General features: G+C 36.9%; 1 protein-coding gene across 1 annotated transcript in view; it reads left to right on the forward strand.

The window, feature by feature from the left end:
- LOC127454714 (talin-2-like) overlaps positions 1 to 15,662 on the forward strand; it is an 83,100-nt gene that overhangs the window by 16,361 nt on the left and 51,077 nt on the right. The window contains exons 2-3 of the mRNA XM_051722075.1: positions 4,165 to 4,212; positions 11,852 to 12,020. Coding sequence (XP_051578035.1) covers positions 11,885 to 12,020 — 136 coding nt within the window. The 5' untranslated portion in view covers positions 4,165 to 4,212; positions 11,852 to 11,884. The remainder of the gene's footprint in view (positions 1 to 4,164; positions 4,213 to 11,851; positions 12,021 to 15,662) is intronic.

Consider the following 15,662-nt stretch of genomic DNA (forward strand, 5'->3'; position numbering starts at 1 on the left):
CCAGAAAGAAGCCTTTACTGTGCCAATGCCACAAAAAAGCCCAGTTACAATATGCCCGACAACACCTTGACACACCTCACAGCTTCTGGCACACTGTAATTTGGAGTGACGAGACCAAAATAGAGCTTTATGGTCACAACCATAAGTGCTATGTTTGGAGAGGGGTCAACAAGTATTGTGCTCCTTAAAACTACCATGATCAGTCATATTTTCAAAATCAGTGCCAAAATTTCACAATTTCTGCCAGGTATGCAAACTTTTGAGCACAACTGTATATACACAAAGTAATTTACATTGTCAAAAATTGTGCTTGCTGTGAACGTTTGTGTGTATATTAAGGGGGAATATTATGTTTGAGGGTACATTAAACGAAATGATTTTGTGTTGAAGTAAATATAGTTAAGTACTTTCTACATTAATTAAGTTAGCTTAAAGGTGCACTCTTTAATTATTTCCTCATTAAAAAAGTTTAACTCCTAAAGACATGAATTATAATTTTGCAATATATGTAGGAAATCATGACCACTCACATTAAAATGAAGACTCCAGTCATATCATTTACCTTATAAAAGCTGTTTTATTCTACATGGAGAGGGTCCACACATGGGGGCTGCCATGTTAGAATCACATGACCAGCCGAATACTACTCGCTTAATCAGTAACTGTCCTGTTATTTGAAACTTTCACTCGTTGATTAAAGTAATCATGTCTGACTGTGAATAGCTAATTTCTACAATGGCATCTGAAACTGAAAACTATTGATTTTAAATGATGCTGCGTCCAAGCCGCTAAGTCCAAGATGACACAAAGACAAAAGTTACTGAGTGCACCTTTAAGTGTGAACTTGAAATTATTAAGAAAAATCTACATTTAAACATGTAATAATTAATGCTCTAACTTGTATGTAATATTATTTATGATTGTTTGTTATCTTTACAATGTGTCATGTATCAATCCTAAAGTGGAAAATCATGTCAAATTTATTTGCTATTTTGAGTAAATTACACAGGTAAATAAAATAAAAAGTACATTTTACTTTTCAAAGCTGGTGTTCACAGCATGCACCGGGCTTGAATAATTAATGAGCTTGCATGATTTCACTGTTTGCAAGTTTATTTACACCCATTTTTTTTAATTGTATGTTTTTATTTTGTTGTTACGTTCGATAACTTCTTGTTTTGTCTGAAGTTCATTTTCTACTCAAAATTACTAGCTTGATTGTCACTGTCATCTTGTTTTGTGCACCAAGAGTTGAGGTCTGCGTGCGCAGCTATGCATCTTGTTTTTGTGGCAGTAATGCAAGGTGATGTTGTCTAATAGACTACATAATTTGCAATAAGCGTCCCTGTGGCATCCGTATGCCATGTGGTACCGGGGCATAGTGACGCAGTGGCCGTGGGTGGCTAGTGCCACCCCTGATTAAAGCTTGTTGCACAAAGCACTCTGACTGCACTGACAGCTGTTTCATCATCCCTGGGAAATCATTTGAACCCGAGGTAGGGCTGTTTAGATGAAATATTTCTTATGAATCGTACATTAAAAGCAACAGCAATTCTGTCCTGTTGTCGTTACTATTGATAAAGGCTATACCGGAAGTTTCTATACCCAACAAACGCTCAACGGAGCGGACCGGAACCAGCCTGCGACCCTGCGTGAAAAAGGTCTATTACAGCAGATTCACATAAACCCCATGAGTGGGGTGTGAGCGAGACGTGAGCAGCGCGTTTTTGTTTCGGCGCCCATATTAACAGATTAGGTGAGGTGAAGCATCCCAGACGCGGCAGTGTGCGGATAATTTCGGCGTTAAGCCTATTTTTACCACACGGCTCACGTTGAACTCAGTGGCTCTGGGTGTTGAAAATCTAAAATAATCAGGAGATTATAGAAAAGAACTATAAGCAAATGAAAAAAATATTTAAATTGAACCTACAATACAGTACAGTGTATTGGTCTTTATACAAACAAATACAAATTAACTAAATAAAAGAGAGAATAAATAAACTGCATTACCTTTGCCTGTTTATGTATAAGAATATAGTAAGCCAAAAGGCTTTACAACATTCACCGATCACAACCTATGTGAAATGTTCTAATAAACTGTTCATTTAAAATGTACTCCATTTATTTAAGTTCCATGTACATCAGATTTGTAAAAAAAAGTTAAGGTATTAACTGAAATATTTGTTAAATTTTCTCACTGACTTTAATCAATATAATGTCATGAAGTTAAATAGGGTTTACTTAATTTTATACCATTCAGATTTACTAAGAAAAAACTTGCAAAATAAAAATTAAGTAAATCTTACTAGTAAATTTTTCAGTGTATGAGATTGCTATAGTTCATCAGTGTGGAGTAAATTAGTCTCCGCTGGACTCTTGTTGACCTCTGCGCTGTCTGAATGGCAGCAGCTGTTGCACAGATGTTCCTACCACTCAGTGAGGTCAGATACATCACAGACGATGCAACTCAATACAGCAGCAGCTCTCTCTGACCCTTGTCTGGTTTTTGTGCCAGTCTCATCCCAGATACAGTCATGGTGAAGTGTGTGTTTAAGGTTGGATGACATTTATACATGAAAAGTTGGGGGAAATAGGCAAATAAGACATGAAAATTACATAGGGGAACTGGAACTCTTAAAGGGATGATGGAACTGGAAAATATTTGAACTTAACTAGTCACTTTTTTTAAAGCTTTACCCTGAAACTGTCATATGGTATAACAGATTATGCATTTTCAATAAAAATGTAAAAAAGGAGACATTTTTCTGGGACATATCACACACAATACTTCATTTACGTAAAAAGTAATTGTTCTTCGTATTGACTGGTGTTCACAATAACATGCTGTTTATGTCCTTCATTTGAGGAATGTGTTTCACCTTAGGTCTGTGTGTTCATGCAGTTCATCATCAACTACTAACATTGTAAAAAAAATGACTCTTTATGTCTGTTGTGTTACTGTGTGGCATCACTGTGATTTAATATGCTGTTTGTATGCTGAATCAGATTTAGATGAACTTGGTTCTTTTGTCATTTTCTGATGTTTTTTTCAAAGCTAATTATGCAATTTTTCTTCTGTTCATAGAATTGGAAGTGGTTGTATATGTGTTAAACAGCTGTCTTAAGCTGTAACTTCATTTGCATTCACCTTTCCTTTCACCTAATAAGCTCCTTTAGAGATTAGTGTGAGTTCTTGACTCTGAGTGTTTAAAGAACTCTGGCCTTGTGTCGGCGCTGCAATAATGAGATCATTAAGAGATTATGAGTTAATTTCTGTGTCTCAAATTTATTTTCAGCAATGGTAGAACAGAAACACACACGCTGTTAGGATTTCCATTTCAAATTAACTGCTTTTTAAACTTTTTTTCTTTTCTAACATGCCCATTAGATCTTCAACAACCTATCACAGCTAATGAGAATAACATTTGGGCTGAATAGCCTTCTGTCATTGCAAAATTTTTGTTAACATAAGTGCTGCACTCTTCCATTGGCAGTTCTGATGGAATATGAAATTTGAAGCTACTATATGGGTTAATGTATGATTTCAGGTCCAATCCAACAAGAAGGGATCTCCATGACTGTTAATTAACTTAAAATGTCTTTTTGATTAGTGTGTGTGTGTGTGTGTGTGTGTGTGTGTGTGTGTGTGTGTGTGTGTGTGTGTGTGTGTGTGTGTGTGTGTGTGTGTGTGTGTGTGTGTGTGTGTGTGTGTGTGTGTGTGTGTGTGTGTGTGTGTGTGTGTGTGTGTGTGTGTGTGTGTGTGTGTGTGTGTACACACACACAGGGCAGTGGTAGCTCAGCGGTTATGGCTCTGGGTTACTGATCAGAAGGTCGGGGGTTCAAGCCCCAGCACTGCCAAGATGCCACTGTTGGGCCCTTGAGCAAGGCCCTTGACCCTATCTGCTCCAGGGGCGCTGTATCATAGCTGACCCTGCACTCTGACCCCAGCCTAGCTGGGATATGTGAAAAAGAAGAATTTCACCATATATGTGCAAATGTATAATGTGTGATAAATAAAGAAAATTATTAATTATATATATAATATATTATTAATATTATTATATTATTTTTTTATTTTAATTTTTCAAAAATTTGTTGATCTAGATACACTTAAATTATTTGTTCAGCTAACCCATTGCTCTTTCTTTCTTACTGTCTCCAAAGCTGTGAAGATCTGCAGTGTTTCAGAGTTGCATACACCTCACATTTACGGTAAGATCAAACCTTCTGTTCTTCTGTAAAAAGTTCTACAGTCTATGGGCTCTATTTTCGTAAGCGCGCAAAGCAGTGCTGCACGCTATGGGCATGCGCTCCATCTTATCCAGTTTTCGTGAGAGCTCTAATTCTAAGCACAGTTATCGTGCCAGCACAAGTGGCAGTGGTTTGGAGTGTTTGCACTGTCTGTTGGTGTATGTGCGCGCGATATTGCCAAACACACTTGCGCCTAGACTTAGCACATGCTTGCACAAAAATACCCAAACTTTATAGCCATGCCCATTGACCTAGCTCATATGACTAAAATAGGGCCCTATATGATTGTGCTGCTAATGTCTGTATCTTATGTCTGTTTCTGTATAAACTTATTTCTGTCACTCTCTTGATTTTTTTTTTTTTTTTTCTCAAATTTTTTTATTTTTTATTATACAGTTATACTATTTGAAAAGCTCAGGTTAACTTCTGTGGAAAGTACAGTTTAGCAGCATAATCATATTTCAGGAGCCCACAGTTACCATAGTAACACTGGTGACAGATATGACTCACAGGGAAGTGTGCTTTCGATGAGGGTATGACTCTATAGGGGAATTTAGCTGCTGGATCTCACCGATATGAGGACGTAGTAGTGGACAAGGATGTGTAAATTGGCTAGGTTCATGCATTTATTACTGTAAGAACCTGAGTTAGTAATCAGGTTTGTAAGTCAGTCCACTAACCCTAATGCAGTGGATCATCTTGTTGGAGGTCTATAAATGGAAGAGCATTCTCTGGAGTGTTCTGATATCTCAGGCTCTCTGGAGCCACCAGTGGGCTGGTTGTGTCAGTGTTCGAGGATTTGTGTGGTTGGAAACATTGATTACAGACGTCTGTTCTTTGCATATGCAGAAGAGAGTGGTTGTGATAATATGATGATCAAGTTACGCCTGATCAGACAGTAAATGTGTTGTTCCCGTGTCACTCAGCAACACAGGTGTTCTTTGATGCATATAATTAGTATACAATTAGAACTCATTTCATGACCACTTGTGGGAAAAGCAATGGTAAAGAAAATGACAGAAATTTGAGGTAAATCTAGTTAAGCTTATAAACAAGTAAAAGTTAACTTAATGTTATGATGTGAGAGTGTAGAAGAAAATATAAAAAATAATTTCAAATATATATATTTTCTAGAGAATAATATTTCCTCTGTCCCACTTTACCAGTAGGCCCTGCTGCTTAAACACATCTGGGATTTGGTCAAGAGGATCTTCAAAGGTTCTACTTCCCATTATTTCTTCATTTTTGCTTTTGACTAAGGTAGAAGATATCCTAAGCTTTCTTCAAAGGTGTAATGTAAGGTTATATGGCATTTGGATCATAATTCAAAGTGTCAAGAAAAGAAAAATTTCCAAAAGTGTCCCACTTTGCCCATATTCATCCTAGTACAACAAAAACTAAAATGAATTTGACATTTTTTATTTTATTTTAGTTAGTTTAGGAGTTGTGAAAAAAGTATTTTAGTTTCAGTTTCAGTTTTTTCCAATCATTTCAGTTTTAATTAATTTTTGCCACAATAGTGGATCTTTCTCTTCAGGGTCATGGGTAGTTTAGTTCTTTACCAGGAACTTCAATATTAATGGAGGAATTTAGTCTTTTATGGAGAAAATGAATGGAACCAGACTGTTGCAATCTGTTGTTTGAGGCAGAAGTTGACCTTTTGGACTGCTAAAACAAATAAAAATGTACCATATTTGAAATTAAATGTAACACATGTGAAAGCACCACAGAGCCACAGTTTTTGTGAAGTGACCCTATGAATTGCTTGTTTTTTCTGCACGTTAAGCTGGAAAAGGAGAAAGTATTTAACATCGTAAAAATTACACATTTTAACACCTTTAACAAAGGTGGCATGTAAGTGAACGTTGATCACAAAAAGGAAAGTTCCTTAAGAAATATTTTTCAGGTGTTGAAAATATGTATGCATGTTTTAAAATGTGTGAAAACATCACACAATGTGTATTGCAACTATTACATTTCCAGCAATGCAGTTCTCGGTCTATACACTGTATGTCTTTCAATGACTGTTCAGAGACACTCTACAGCTTGTCCCTGGCATACTGGGTCAGATTACTATGCCAGTGTGCAGTGTGCCAACTGTGTACAAGGGCATCCTCCATCCTCACAGGCACACAAGCAGACTAAAGATTAGCTCTGTGATATCCTGTTAAGTACTGAGAGATAGTCTGCCTAATAGCTCTGGTTCTTTATTGGTCATGGATTTCATGCTGATTTTAAAATGGTAGGGGGTAGAGTTAGACTGAAATATCAGTTTTACCGATTAATCAGTGCCAATAGTTGCTTTGTGGAACTGTAGGTTATCGGCACAAATCTATGCCGATAGTTGCTCATAGTTTTTTCAGAATTTCATCATTTCAAAATAATGATGCATCTGGGATTTTATTCATTTTGGACTTTTTGTCTTTGCCCGCCATAGTAAAGAAATAATGTTTTTTTTTTTTTTTTTTTTTTTGACATTCTATAAATCGGTTTGAAAAATGATCGGCCGATTAATCAGTTATTTGCCTTTCCCACCACCTAAGTTATAGGTATCTCCAAAATCCACTATCGGTCGACCTCTAGAGGGTTGAACTCTTATTAGGGCTGTTATAATTCTCTCACATTGTTCAAGCCAAAGTTGTACAGACCTACAAAGTGACATTCTATCCTCTGTCTAGAATTATGTTGCTGTGTGTTTGTGTGTGGGCGGGTTTGGGTGGTTTACGAGGACTTTATTTTTAGGTTACAAAAAAGTGCCGATTTTATTAGCCTTTCACAAATATTAGCCTTTCACCGATATATCGGTATCGGCATATATATTTTCCGATATGCGCAGATATGAAAACATTTTTTCAGAACATATAATGCAGAGCACGCTCCGACTCCATTGTTTACAGAGCTGAACTGACGGTGGCTCTGCAGACAGGGCGGAGTTCAGCGGTGTCTTCATGGTAAGGTCCTAACTAGTTTGTGAAATACATACTGGAAAGTTAATAAACAATGACTCCATCATTTTCCCTTTTCAATATAACTAATATAACGTTAACCCTGTCCCTGACAACCATGTCACTCATGTTTATCACATCTGTTTGCTGTTAGCCAGCTATATTTTGTAAGTGCAGTCAGTAATGTAGCAGATTGAAAGGTAAGAATCAGAGCATCTTTTTGCAGCTCAGCAGACAGTGGTGCGGTGGTGGATTGTGTTGATTTCACACTACGTTGTTACCTAGTTGGTGAGACGCAATGCTGGAAAGTAAAATAAACAACGTCCGTCTTTTACACTCCATGACAACGAGCTTAAAGCTAACTAGCTAATTACGTAGCTACTATCATTGTTGTCAGCTGAGTGAAAGCTAATGTGTAAACATGTATTCACCAAACTGTTTTGTTCAGGATTCACAGTTTGGTACCCCCTTCAACCGAACAATTCCAGTCATTGCATTTACAAAATGTAATATTTAAAAGTCTGGTTTTCCACCGTTGAAAGTTTCCCCTGAACTTGTATAGCAGAATATAGTGTAACACTGCTGCCGCTGTTTATCTTGACTCGGCAGATGTAAATGCTTCTTGTTTTACAACCTGCCCCTAATTAACTGGCAATATTAAAATAGTCAGCATTTGACTGATACTAAACAGAACTGATGTTTATTTAGCTATTTATATTATTTAAATGGTGAACAACTGACTGATACTGAACATACAGTTCTGATGTTTATTTAACTATTTATTTTATTTATTATTTATTTAAATGGTCAGCAATTGACTGATACTGTACAGTACTGATGTTTATTTAACTATTTATTGTATTTTTATTTATTCTTTATTTAAATGGTCAGCAACTGACTGATACTGAACATACAGTACTGATGTTTATTAAGCTACTTATTGTATTTTATTTATTCTTTATTTTCTCTGTGTTCATTTCTAGAATTTGTTGACAGTGTATAATAATAATGTCAAATATTCTTTGATAAAAATATTTGTTTAAGAAAGCAGCCTTCTGAGTACCTTTGCATAGTCATATCAGTGCAAAATCCACATAGAAAAGGTCTGTTTTCATTCCAGCTCAAAAATTAGCTGTATCAGTCACCATATCGGTAATTGGTGAATTTTCCCCCTCTAAAATCGGTATCGGTCTCAAAAATCCCATATCGGTCGGGCTCTATTACAAACTGGTAATTACAAGGGTATTATGCTATAGATGTGGTTTATGAGGACATGTCTTGTGTCCCCATAATTCAAATCGCTTAAAAAACATACTAAACTGTGTTTTTTTGGAAAATGTAAAAATGCAGAAAGTTTTTTGTGAGGGTTAGGTTTAGGGTTAGGGTTAGAGGATAGAATCTATAGTTTGTACTGTATAAAAATCATTATGTCTATGGAGAATCCTCATAAGGATAGCCGCAGGGGCGGTGTGTGTGTGTGTGTGTGTGTGTGTGTGTGTGTGTGTGTGTGTGTGTGTGTGTGTGTGTGTATCATGTATGAGTGTGTGAAGGAGGGGATAATGGACAGAAATCAGATGCCCTACCATCACACATTACGATCAGATTGGGTGTCATACAGGAAAATTAGTTATAGGAACAGATTATATGTATATTAGAGGGACAATGTTGTATTGAAGCAAAAAACATAAGAATGTGATTAGTTAGGAGCGTAGTTAACCAAAAAGAATTCTCTCATCATTAACTTACCCTCATGCTGTCTCAGACTCGTATGGTTTTCTTTATTCTGAGTTACACAAAAGATGATGTTTTGATGAATGTATGATGTTTTAAGTCACACAAAGGACACAAAGCCAGCATAAAGTAATCCATGCAACTCAAGTGGTTTAATTCATGTCTTCTAAACTGATACAATCACTTTGGTTGAGAAACAGCCCAAAGATTAAGTCCTTTTTCATTATAAATCTTGACATCCGGCCCGATTGGAATACAGTGCAGGCTTCATGACGGTGATTCATTTCTGATGCTGCGTGCTGTTGCCAGGTGCTCAATCCTGATATCATTATACATCAATAAGATATTGCATTTTGCAAATGCAAACCTGGCAACAATGTGTGTGGTTTGTTTGAAGCGCTTTGTGCATGTGTTAAGTGCGTGGAAGTGTGTGAACGAGCTTCTCTCATGGATGCACTAAAAGAGCTGTGGATGTCAAGATTTATAGTGAACAAGGAAATGTGGGTGAGAAGTATGGAAGCACAGGAGTGGCATTTAAAAAAGAATGAAGGAATAAATTATCAATCTATTAATTTGAAAATAAAAATTTGAATAAGTACATTTATAAATGGACAAATAAAAAGACACATTTAAATGTTTATTTAATTCTTGTTTAAAAATGTCTTTGTATTTAACAATAAAAGTGTGCATTAATAAATCATATTTTTTTCATGTTTAAAATGTCATTAAATGCAGCAATAAATGATTACATTAATGAGTCTTTTAATGCACTTTTTAATGCACTTTAAAAGCACCTATTAAATTGCATTTTAAAAAGGTATTTGCCAATTTGTTTCCTCATCCATTAGACAATGGCTTTTCTTTTTCCTTTTTCCTTTTCTTTCTCCAATTGAGAATCGAGTTTAAAAAAATATGCCATTGGACTGTTGACTCATAGCAGCAACCAATGAACTTTCGAACTTTCTGTTATAAGACACACACCCTCTCCAACGTGCCACCCGAAGAGGATGTACCTGTAAATTAGCATAATATGGGCTCTTTAAACTAATGTTGTGTATTGTGAAAGTGTCTCTTTCAAATGAAAATAAAAAAATAAAATAATATATATATAATTTTCCACACTAACATGCCGTGTATATCTGTTTATAATGTCGCAAATAAGGTTTGTGCTTAACCTTTTGTTGTGCTCATCTTCATAAATATGTATATTGACTGACAGTAGCTATACACACAGGAAATACAGAATGTACACATTATTTTATCACATTCCTCTTTTACAATTGTAGTCTGGGTCTTATGGATTTAACATTTTGAATTTAAATTTTGAATGAATTTACATTTTAATTCTACCTGAATCGATTATAGGCAACATTTTATTGACACAGATAATGGCAATTATTATGTCAAAGATGTTTACGGTAAAATGTCCAAGATTTAGGTTGATGATCTCACAGTGCAGTGCACAGAAGGTACAGTGTATGGGGTTTGTTCACAAATATGGCAGAGAGAGCGGTCATACAGTAATGAAACCGGTGAATAGCTGTAAGGTCAGGCAGTGCAGAGAAGCAATTGCTTTTGTAACCTCCCACAGGTTCTGGTGGTATTCTTCATTGGCTCTGTTCCTCAAGCAGTGAACTAGGATGAGGCAAATGGTGGTTGCTGTCCGTGTTTCAGTGTGTGGGTCGGGAGGCTAGTTCTGTTGACAGCATCACGATTACTAGCTCCCATCCTGGACACGTCACTGTGCACACTCTGGTAGGGCCGCGTTCAGCATTTCACAGCAACAGTGAACGAGCCACTATTAACTTCTGATATGCTTCGCATCCGTTTCTTATGCATGGGATTCGCAGATCCAGTAATATCACGTAAACTGCTCGTACCGTTGTCCAATGACAGGCTGTCTTGCATCCTCTTCGAGTGACACGTGGGAGAGAGGGTGTGTCTTATAACTGAGTTGAAATTTCATTGGTTGCTCCCGCGATTTTAACAGTCCAATGGCATTTTTTTAAACTCTATTCAAAATTGAGAAAAAGAAAAAGGAAGAAGAAAAGGAAATTCAAAACGAAAAAGAAAAGCCATTGATAAATGGATGAGGAAAAGCAATTGGCAAATGAATGAAGAAAAGCAATTGCCAAATGCTTTTTAAAATGCAATTTAAAAGGTGCATTTAAAAATGACTTGTGCTGTTTTAATGCTAAATATAAGTACATTTTAAAACATGAATTAAATCAACGCATTTAAATGTGTCTATTTATTTGTCCATTTATAAATTGGTTTATTTATTCACATTTTTATTTTCAAATTAATAGATTGATCATTTATTCCTTCTTTCTTTTTTAAATGGCACTCCTGGGCTTCCATAGAGAAGTCGACCAAAAGCTATTATTATACATCGTATGGACAAAAACACATACATCCTTCAAAATGTCTTAGTTTGTGCTTCGTTTGTGTTTCGCAAAAGAAAGTAACACGAGTTTGAGACGGCATGAGGATGAGTAAATGTAAGAATTATTATTTTTGGGTGCACTATCCCCTTAAGGTTTGTGTCCTGCTTTTAATGATTGGCCATATTCCTAGTAGTATAAGACTGAGCTATACTGTATATTTTCACATTACAAATTGCTTCATGTTTACATAAAAATACAATCTAAAACAAAGTCAGTCTGAAAACTTATTGTGTACACTGGTTTGCCGTACTGAAACAAGTTCTCTGGTATAGTACATTCTGAAAGATTTTTACAAATAAAAATATTGCCTGACATTCAAGTCTTTGCATTATTCAAGGAGGAATATGTTTGGCATCATGTCTTAAGAGATGTATTGAGACCTCTTTAGCTATAACACAGCTGAACACAATACCTCAAACACATTCCCTCCCTTTCAATTTCTTCTGTTCTTCATCCCTCTCATTCATCTCTTTACAGGTGCAGAGAGTTTTTAATTCATAAGCTGGCAGGATGGTGGCGCTGTCTCTGAAGATCTGTGTAAGACAGTGTAATGTGGTGAAGACTATGCAGTTTGAGCCATCAACGGCTGTGTACGACGCATGCCGGGTCATTAGAGAGAGGGTTCCAGAAGCCCAGATAGGACAAGGTGGGAAAGACTTTCTTTCAGTGTTTGTCTCTCAGTGTCAGTGTAGTATGTTTTTGGCCTATAATATTTACAGTGCTTGGAAAGCCATGCTGTATTGAAATTGGTTTGTTAATCACGTGTTACAGACTCCATTCAACCTTTTTGTTGTTATTATAGTATATTAGGGCGACACAATTAATAGTGTAATTGTAAATAAGATTACAATTACAACTGCCACAAGTAACTAATCGTGAAAATTATCAGTTTCAGCAGTAGAGCATTAACCAATCACAGACATGTCTGTTGCTCGATTTCTATGTCAGATTTTTTCAAATTTGAAAAACAGTTTGTTTTTCAGCCAATGTGAAGGTGACTGTATAGGCACCTTCTTGATTTAATATCTTAAGCTTAAAATGTTCAAGTCTCAGAATACATAATACAGGCATATGGGGTATCATTTGAAAGAGAAGAATCTGAACTTTTCAAAAATAACAATAACTTGTGCATTCGTTACAAAAAATAACAAAATAAGGCCTGACAATTTTTTTTGTCGTTCTGAAAAAAATTAGACACATTTTTGCCAATTAGTCCACAGTACGATTAAATGGTGAGCTTTGCAATTTGACTGTGAAAAATTGCAGACGGCAGCCCAAAAATGCCACAGAGTTGAAGAAGTTAAAGTAATTCAGAAACAGTTTCTAACTTGTTTTGGATGTGTAGCCTACATATACAATACGGCATGCAGAAAATCCCAGACAAAATAAGAATTTTATTGTAAATGTATTAAATTACAATTACAATATCAAAAGGAAATACAAGGGAAATAATCGATAATTATGATTTTTGTCATAATTGTGCAGCCCAACCATACAGTATACAGTATGTCCACCTTTACACTGCGAAACGATGTCATGTTATGTGTTGGTTCTCATACACAGCCAACAGAAAACAAGATGAGTCTAAAGACTGCAGCAAAGTGGCCCCTATACACCATTTCATTTACTCAGAGCCAAGGCTGAAAACTTAAAGGAATATTCCGGGTTCAATACAAGTTCAGCTCAATCGACAGCATTTGTGGCATAATGTTGATTACCACAAAAATTAATTTTGACTCGTTCCTCCTTTTCTTTAAAAAAGCAAAAATCGAGGTTACAGTGTTTCACTAACAATGGAAGTGAATGGGGGCAATGAAAGTGAACGTGGCCAATTTACGGAGGATTTAAACAGAAATTTGAAGCTTATAATTTTATGAAAGCACTTACATTAATTCTTTTAAAACTTGTGTATTATTTGAGATGTAAAGTTGTTTAAATCGTCATTTTTATCATTTTAGGGTTTGTTGACATTACATCGTCATGATAACAAAGCTTTAAAACTTGCTATAATTTTAAACAGAAAAGGTTAGTAAGGAATTTAATTTTACACGTATGTCCTTTATGTGTTGTGGTTATACTTTTGAAACAGTGAGTATTTTAACGTTAAAAAATTGGCTCCGTTCACTTCCATTGTAAGTGTCTCACTGGAACCCAGATTTTTGCTTTTTCTTAAAGAAAAGGAGGGACGAGTCATTATTATGCCACAAATGCTGTCGATTGAGCTTAACTTGTATTGAACCTGGAACATTCCTTTAAGATTACCTAATTTTTTGGGGGGGGGGGGTCACGTGACGCCATGCGAGGTTCGGACGTGTGAATGACGAGCTCTGCGCACTTTATAACATTATTAATGTCATAAACCGTTGAGATTTGATACACCCTGATCCATAACTGTTCTAGGAGGACAATTTGTCAAACAATTAAAAATCCTCGGGCTCTGGAGATATTAAAAGACACTTACGTGTTCAAGATGACACCCCCGAGCAGCAGGCCCCGAGCCCGAGACTCAAATTGGTCAGAGAAATGAGGGAAATTTGGCGAGAAATGTTGAACATGTCGGCAATGCTGACGAAGGTTGTTGCTGACTTGGAGGATCTTGCTGTAATACATCGAATGATCACTGCCATGGGGACGAAATTCACTGAGGTGGTTACAAGAGTGGGGGATGTCGAGAAATGGATCGATTATCTGGAGCTAATCCGCAAGCGACTAAGGTGGAGTGTGTCTGGGAGAAGTTGGAGGACTTGGAGAACCATAGCCGGTGAATTAATGTCCATATTGTTGGAATTCCTGAGCCCGAAGAGGGTCAGAATATGGTGAAATTCCTGGACGGGCTCTTTCCGAGTCTGCTCGACATAACAGGCCATAAGCTGGAAATCGAGCGAGCTCACAGGGTTCCGGCTCTGCGACAATGAAGACAGGCCCCGATTAATTCTGGCCAAATTTCTGAGATCATCCGATAAAGATCATGTGTCACGCGAGGCCAGGAGTAAAGGAAGGCTTTCTTGGAAAAACTGCAGCATTTTCTTGTTCCCAGACTTTGCGAATTCGACAACAGAGAAACGTGATCGATTCAAGGAATGCAAGAAACTTTTACATCAACAGAAGGTCGCTTTTGCACTGATGTTCCCGGTCAAATTAAGAATAGATGCTAAGGATGGCCGTAAAACATTAACATGTCCCCAGCAAGCAATGTCCTTCATAAAGTCATTGGAGTGATTAGGTCATTTGTTGCACTCATGTAGCAGCCGAATAGGCCGGCTCACTGAACATTCGTGTGACTGTGCGAGGAAACTGTGCGGCCCTTTTTTTTTTTTTTTTTTTTTTCTGGTTCTGCCTAGCGGCTTGAGTTTGTTTTGTGTATGAATCTACACGTTCTTTGTGTTTTATTCTGCCTATTGGCTGGAGTTTGTTTTACAGCTTATCTTTTGTTGTGTAATTCTGTCTCAAAATGTTTTTATAGAAATACCGGGTTTGAGCAATCTGACGGCAGAGTTGTCGCGGGAGCTCTCGTAGGCGTACATGGACTGTTTGAGTTTAGAGGGATGGACGGTTAATGCGCACGTTTTTCTTTTTTCTGTTTTTTTGGTTCGGGGGGAAGTTTGGGGTTTGATTGTTGCACTAATGTTGGAATGTGGTCTTTATAATTTTGTTTTTGACACACAATCTATTTTTTCTATTATGTCTAAATGTCAAATGTTAATTTGAGTGGATTGTCTCTCTCCACTTGGAATGTGAATGGGTTGGGGCACCCCATAAAAAGAAGGAAGGTTATTTCTTTTCTTAAACGTAAGAAATATGATATAGTGTTTCTTCAAGAAATGCATCTTTCCCCGCAGGAAGCTGAAGAATTTGGGAAGATATGGGGTGGACATGTTTTCTTTAGTGCTGGCTCAAGTAAGAGCAGGGGAGTCGTTACACTAAGTAATCATCTACAATTCAAATGTCTCAAACAGATTAAAGATAAATTAGGAAGAGTCATTATTGTTTTAGCAGAAATTCAGGGTCAAAGTCTTATTTTGGTTAATATTTACGCACCTAACGTTGATGATCAGGGCTTTTTTTTTTTTTTTTTTTTATTTGGAATGCCTAATTCTTTTAAGTCCTCGTGGTCGCGTAGTGATTCGCCTCAGTCCGGGTGGCAGAGGACGAATCCCAGTTGCCTCCGCGTCTGAGACCGTCAACCCGCGCATCTTATCACGTGGCTTGTTGAGCGCGTTGCCACGGAGACATAGCACGTGTGGAGGCTTCACGCCATCCACCGTGGCAACCACGCTCAACTCACCAC

The sequence above is a fragment of the Myxocyprinus asiaticus genome, chromosome 2 (genome assembly GCF_019703515.2).
Source record: "Myxocyprinus asiaticus isolate MX2 ecotype Aquarium Trade chromosome 2, UBuf_Myxa_2, whole genome shotgun sequence".
Taxonomy (NCBI): Eukaryota; Metazoa; Chordata; class Actinopteri; order Cypriniformes; family Catostomidae; genus Myxocyprinus; species Myxocyprinus asiaticus.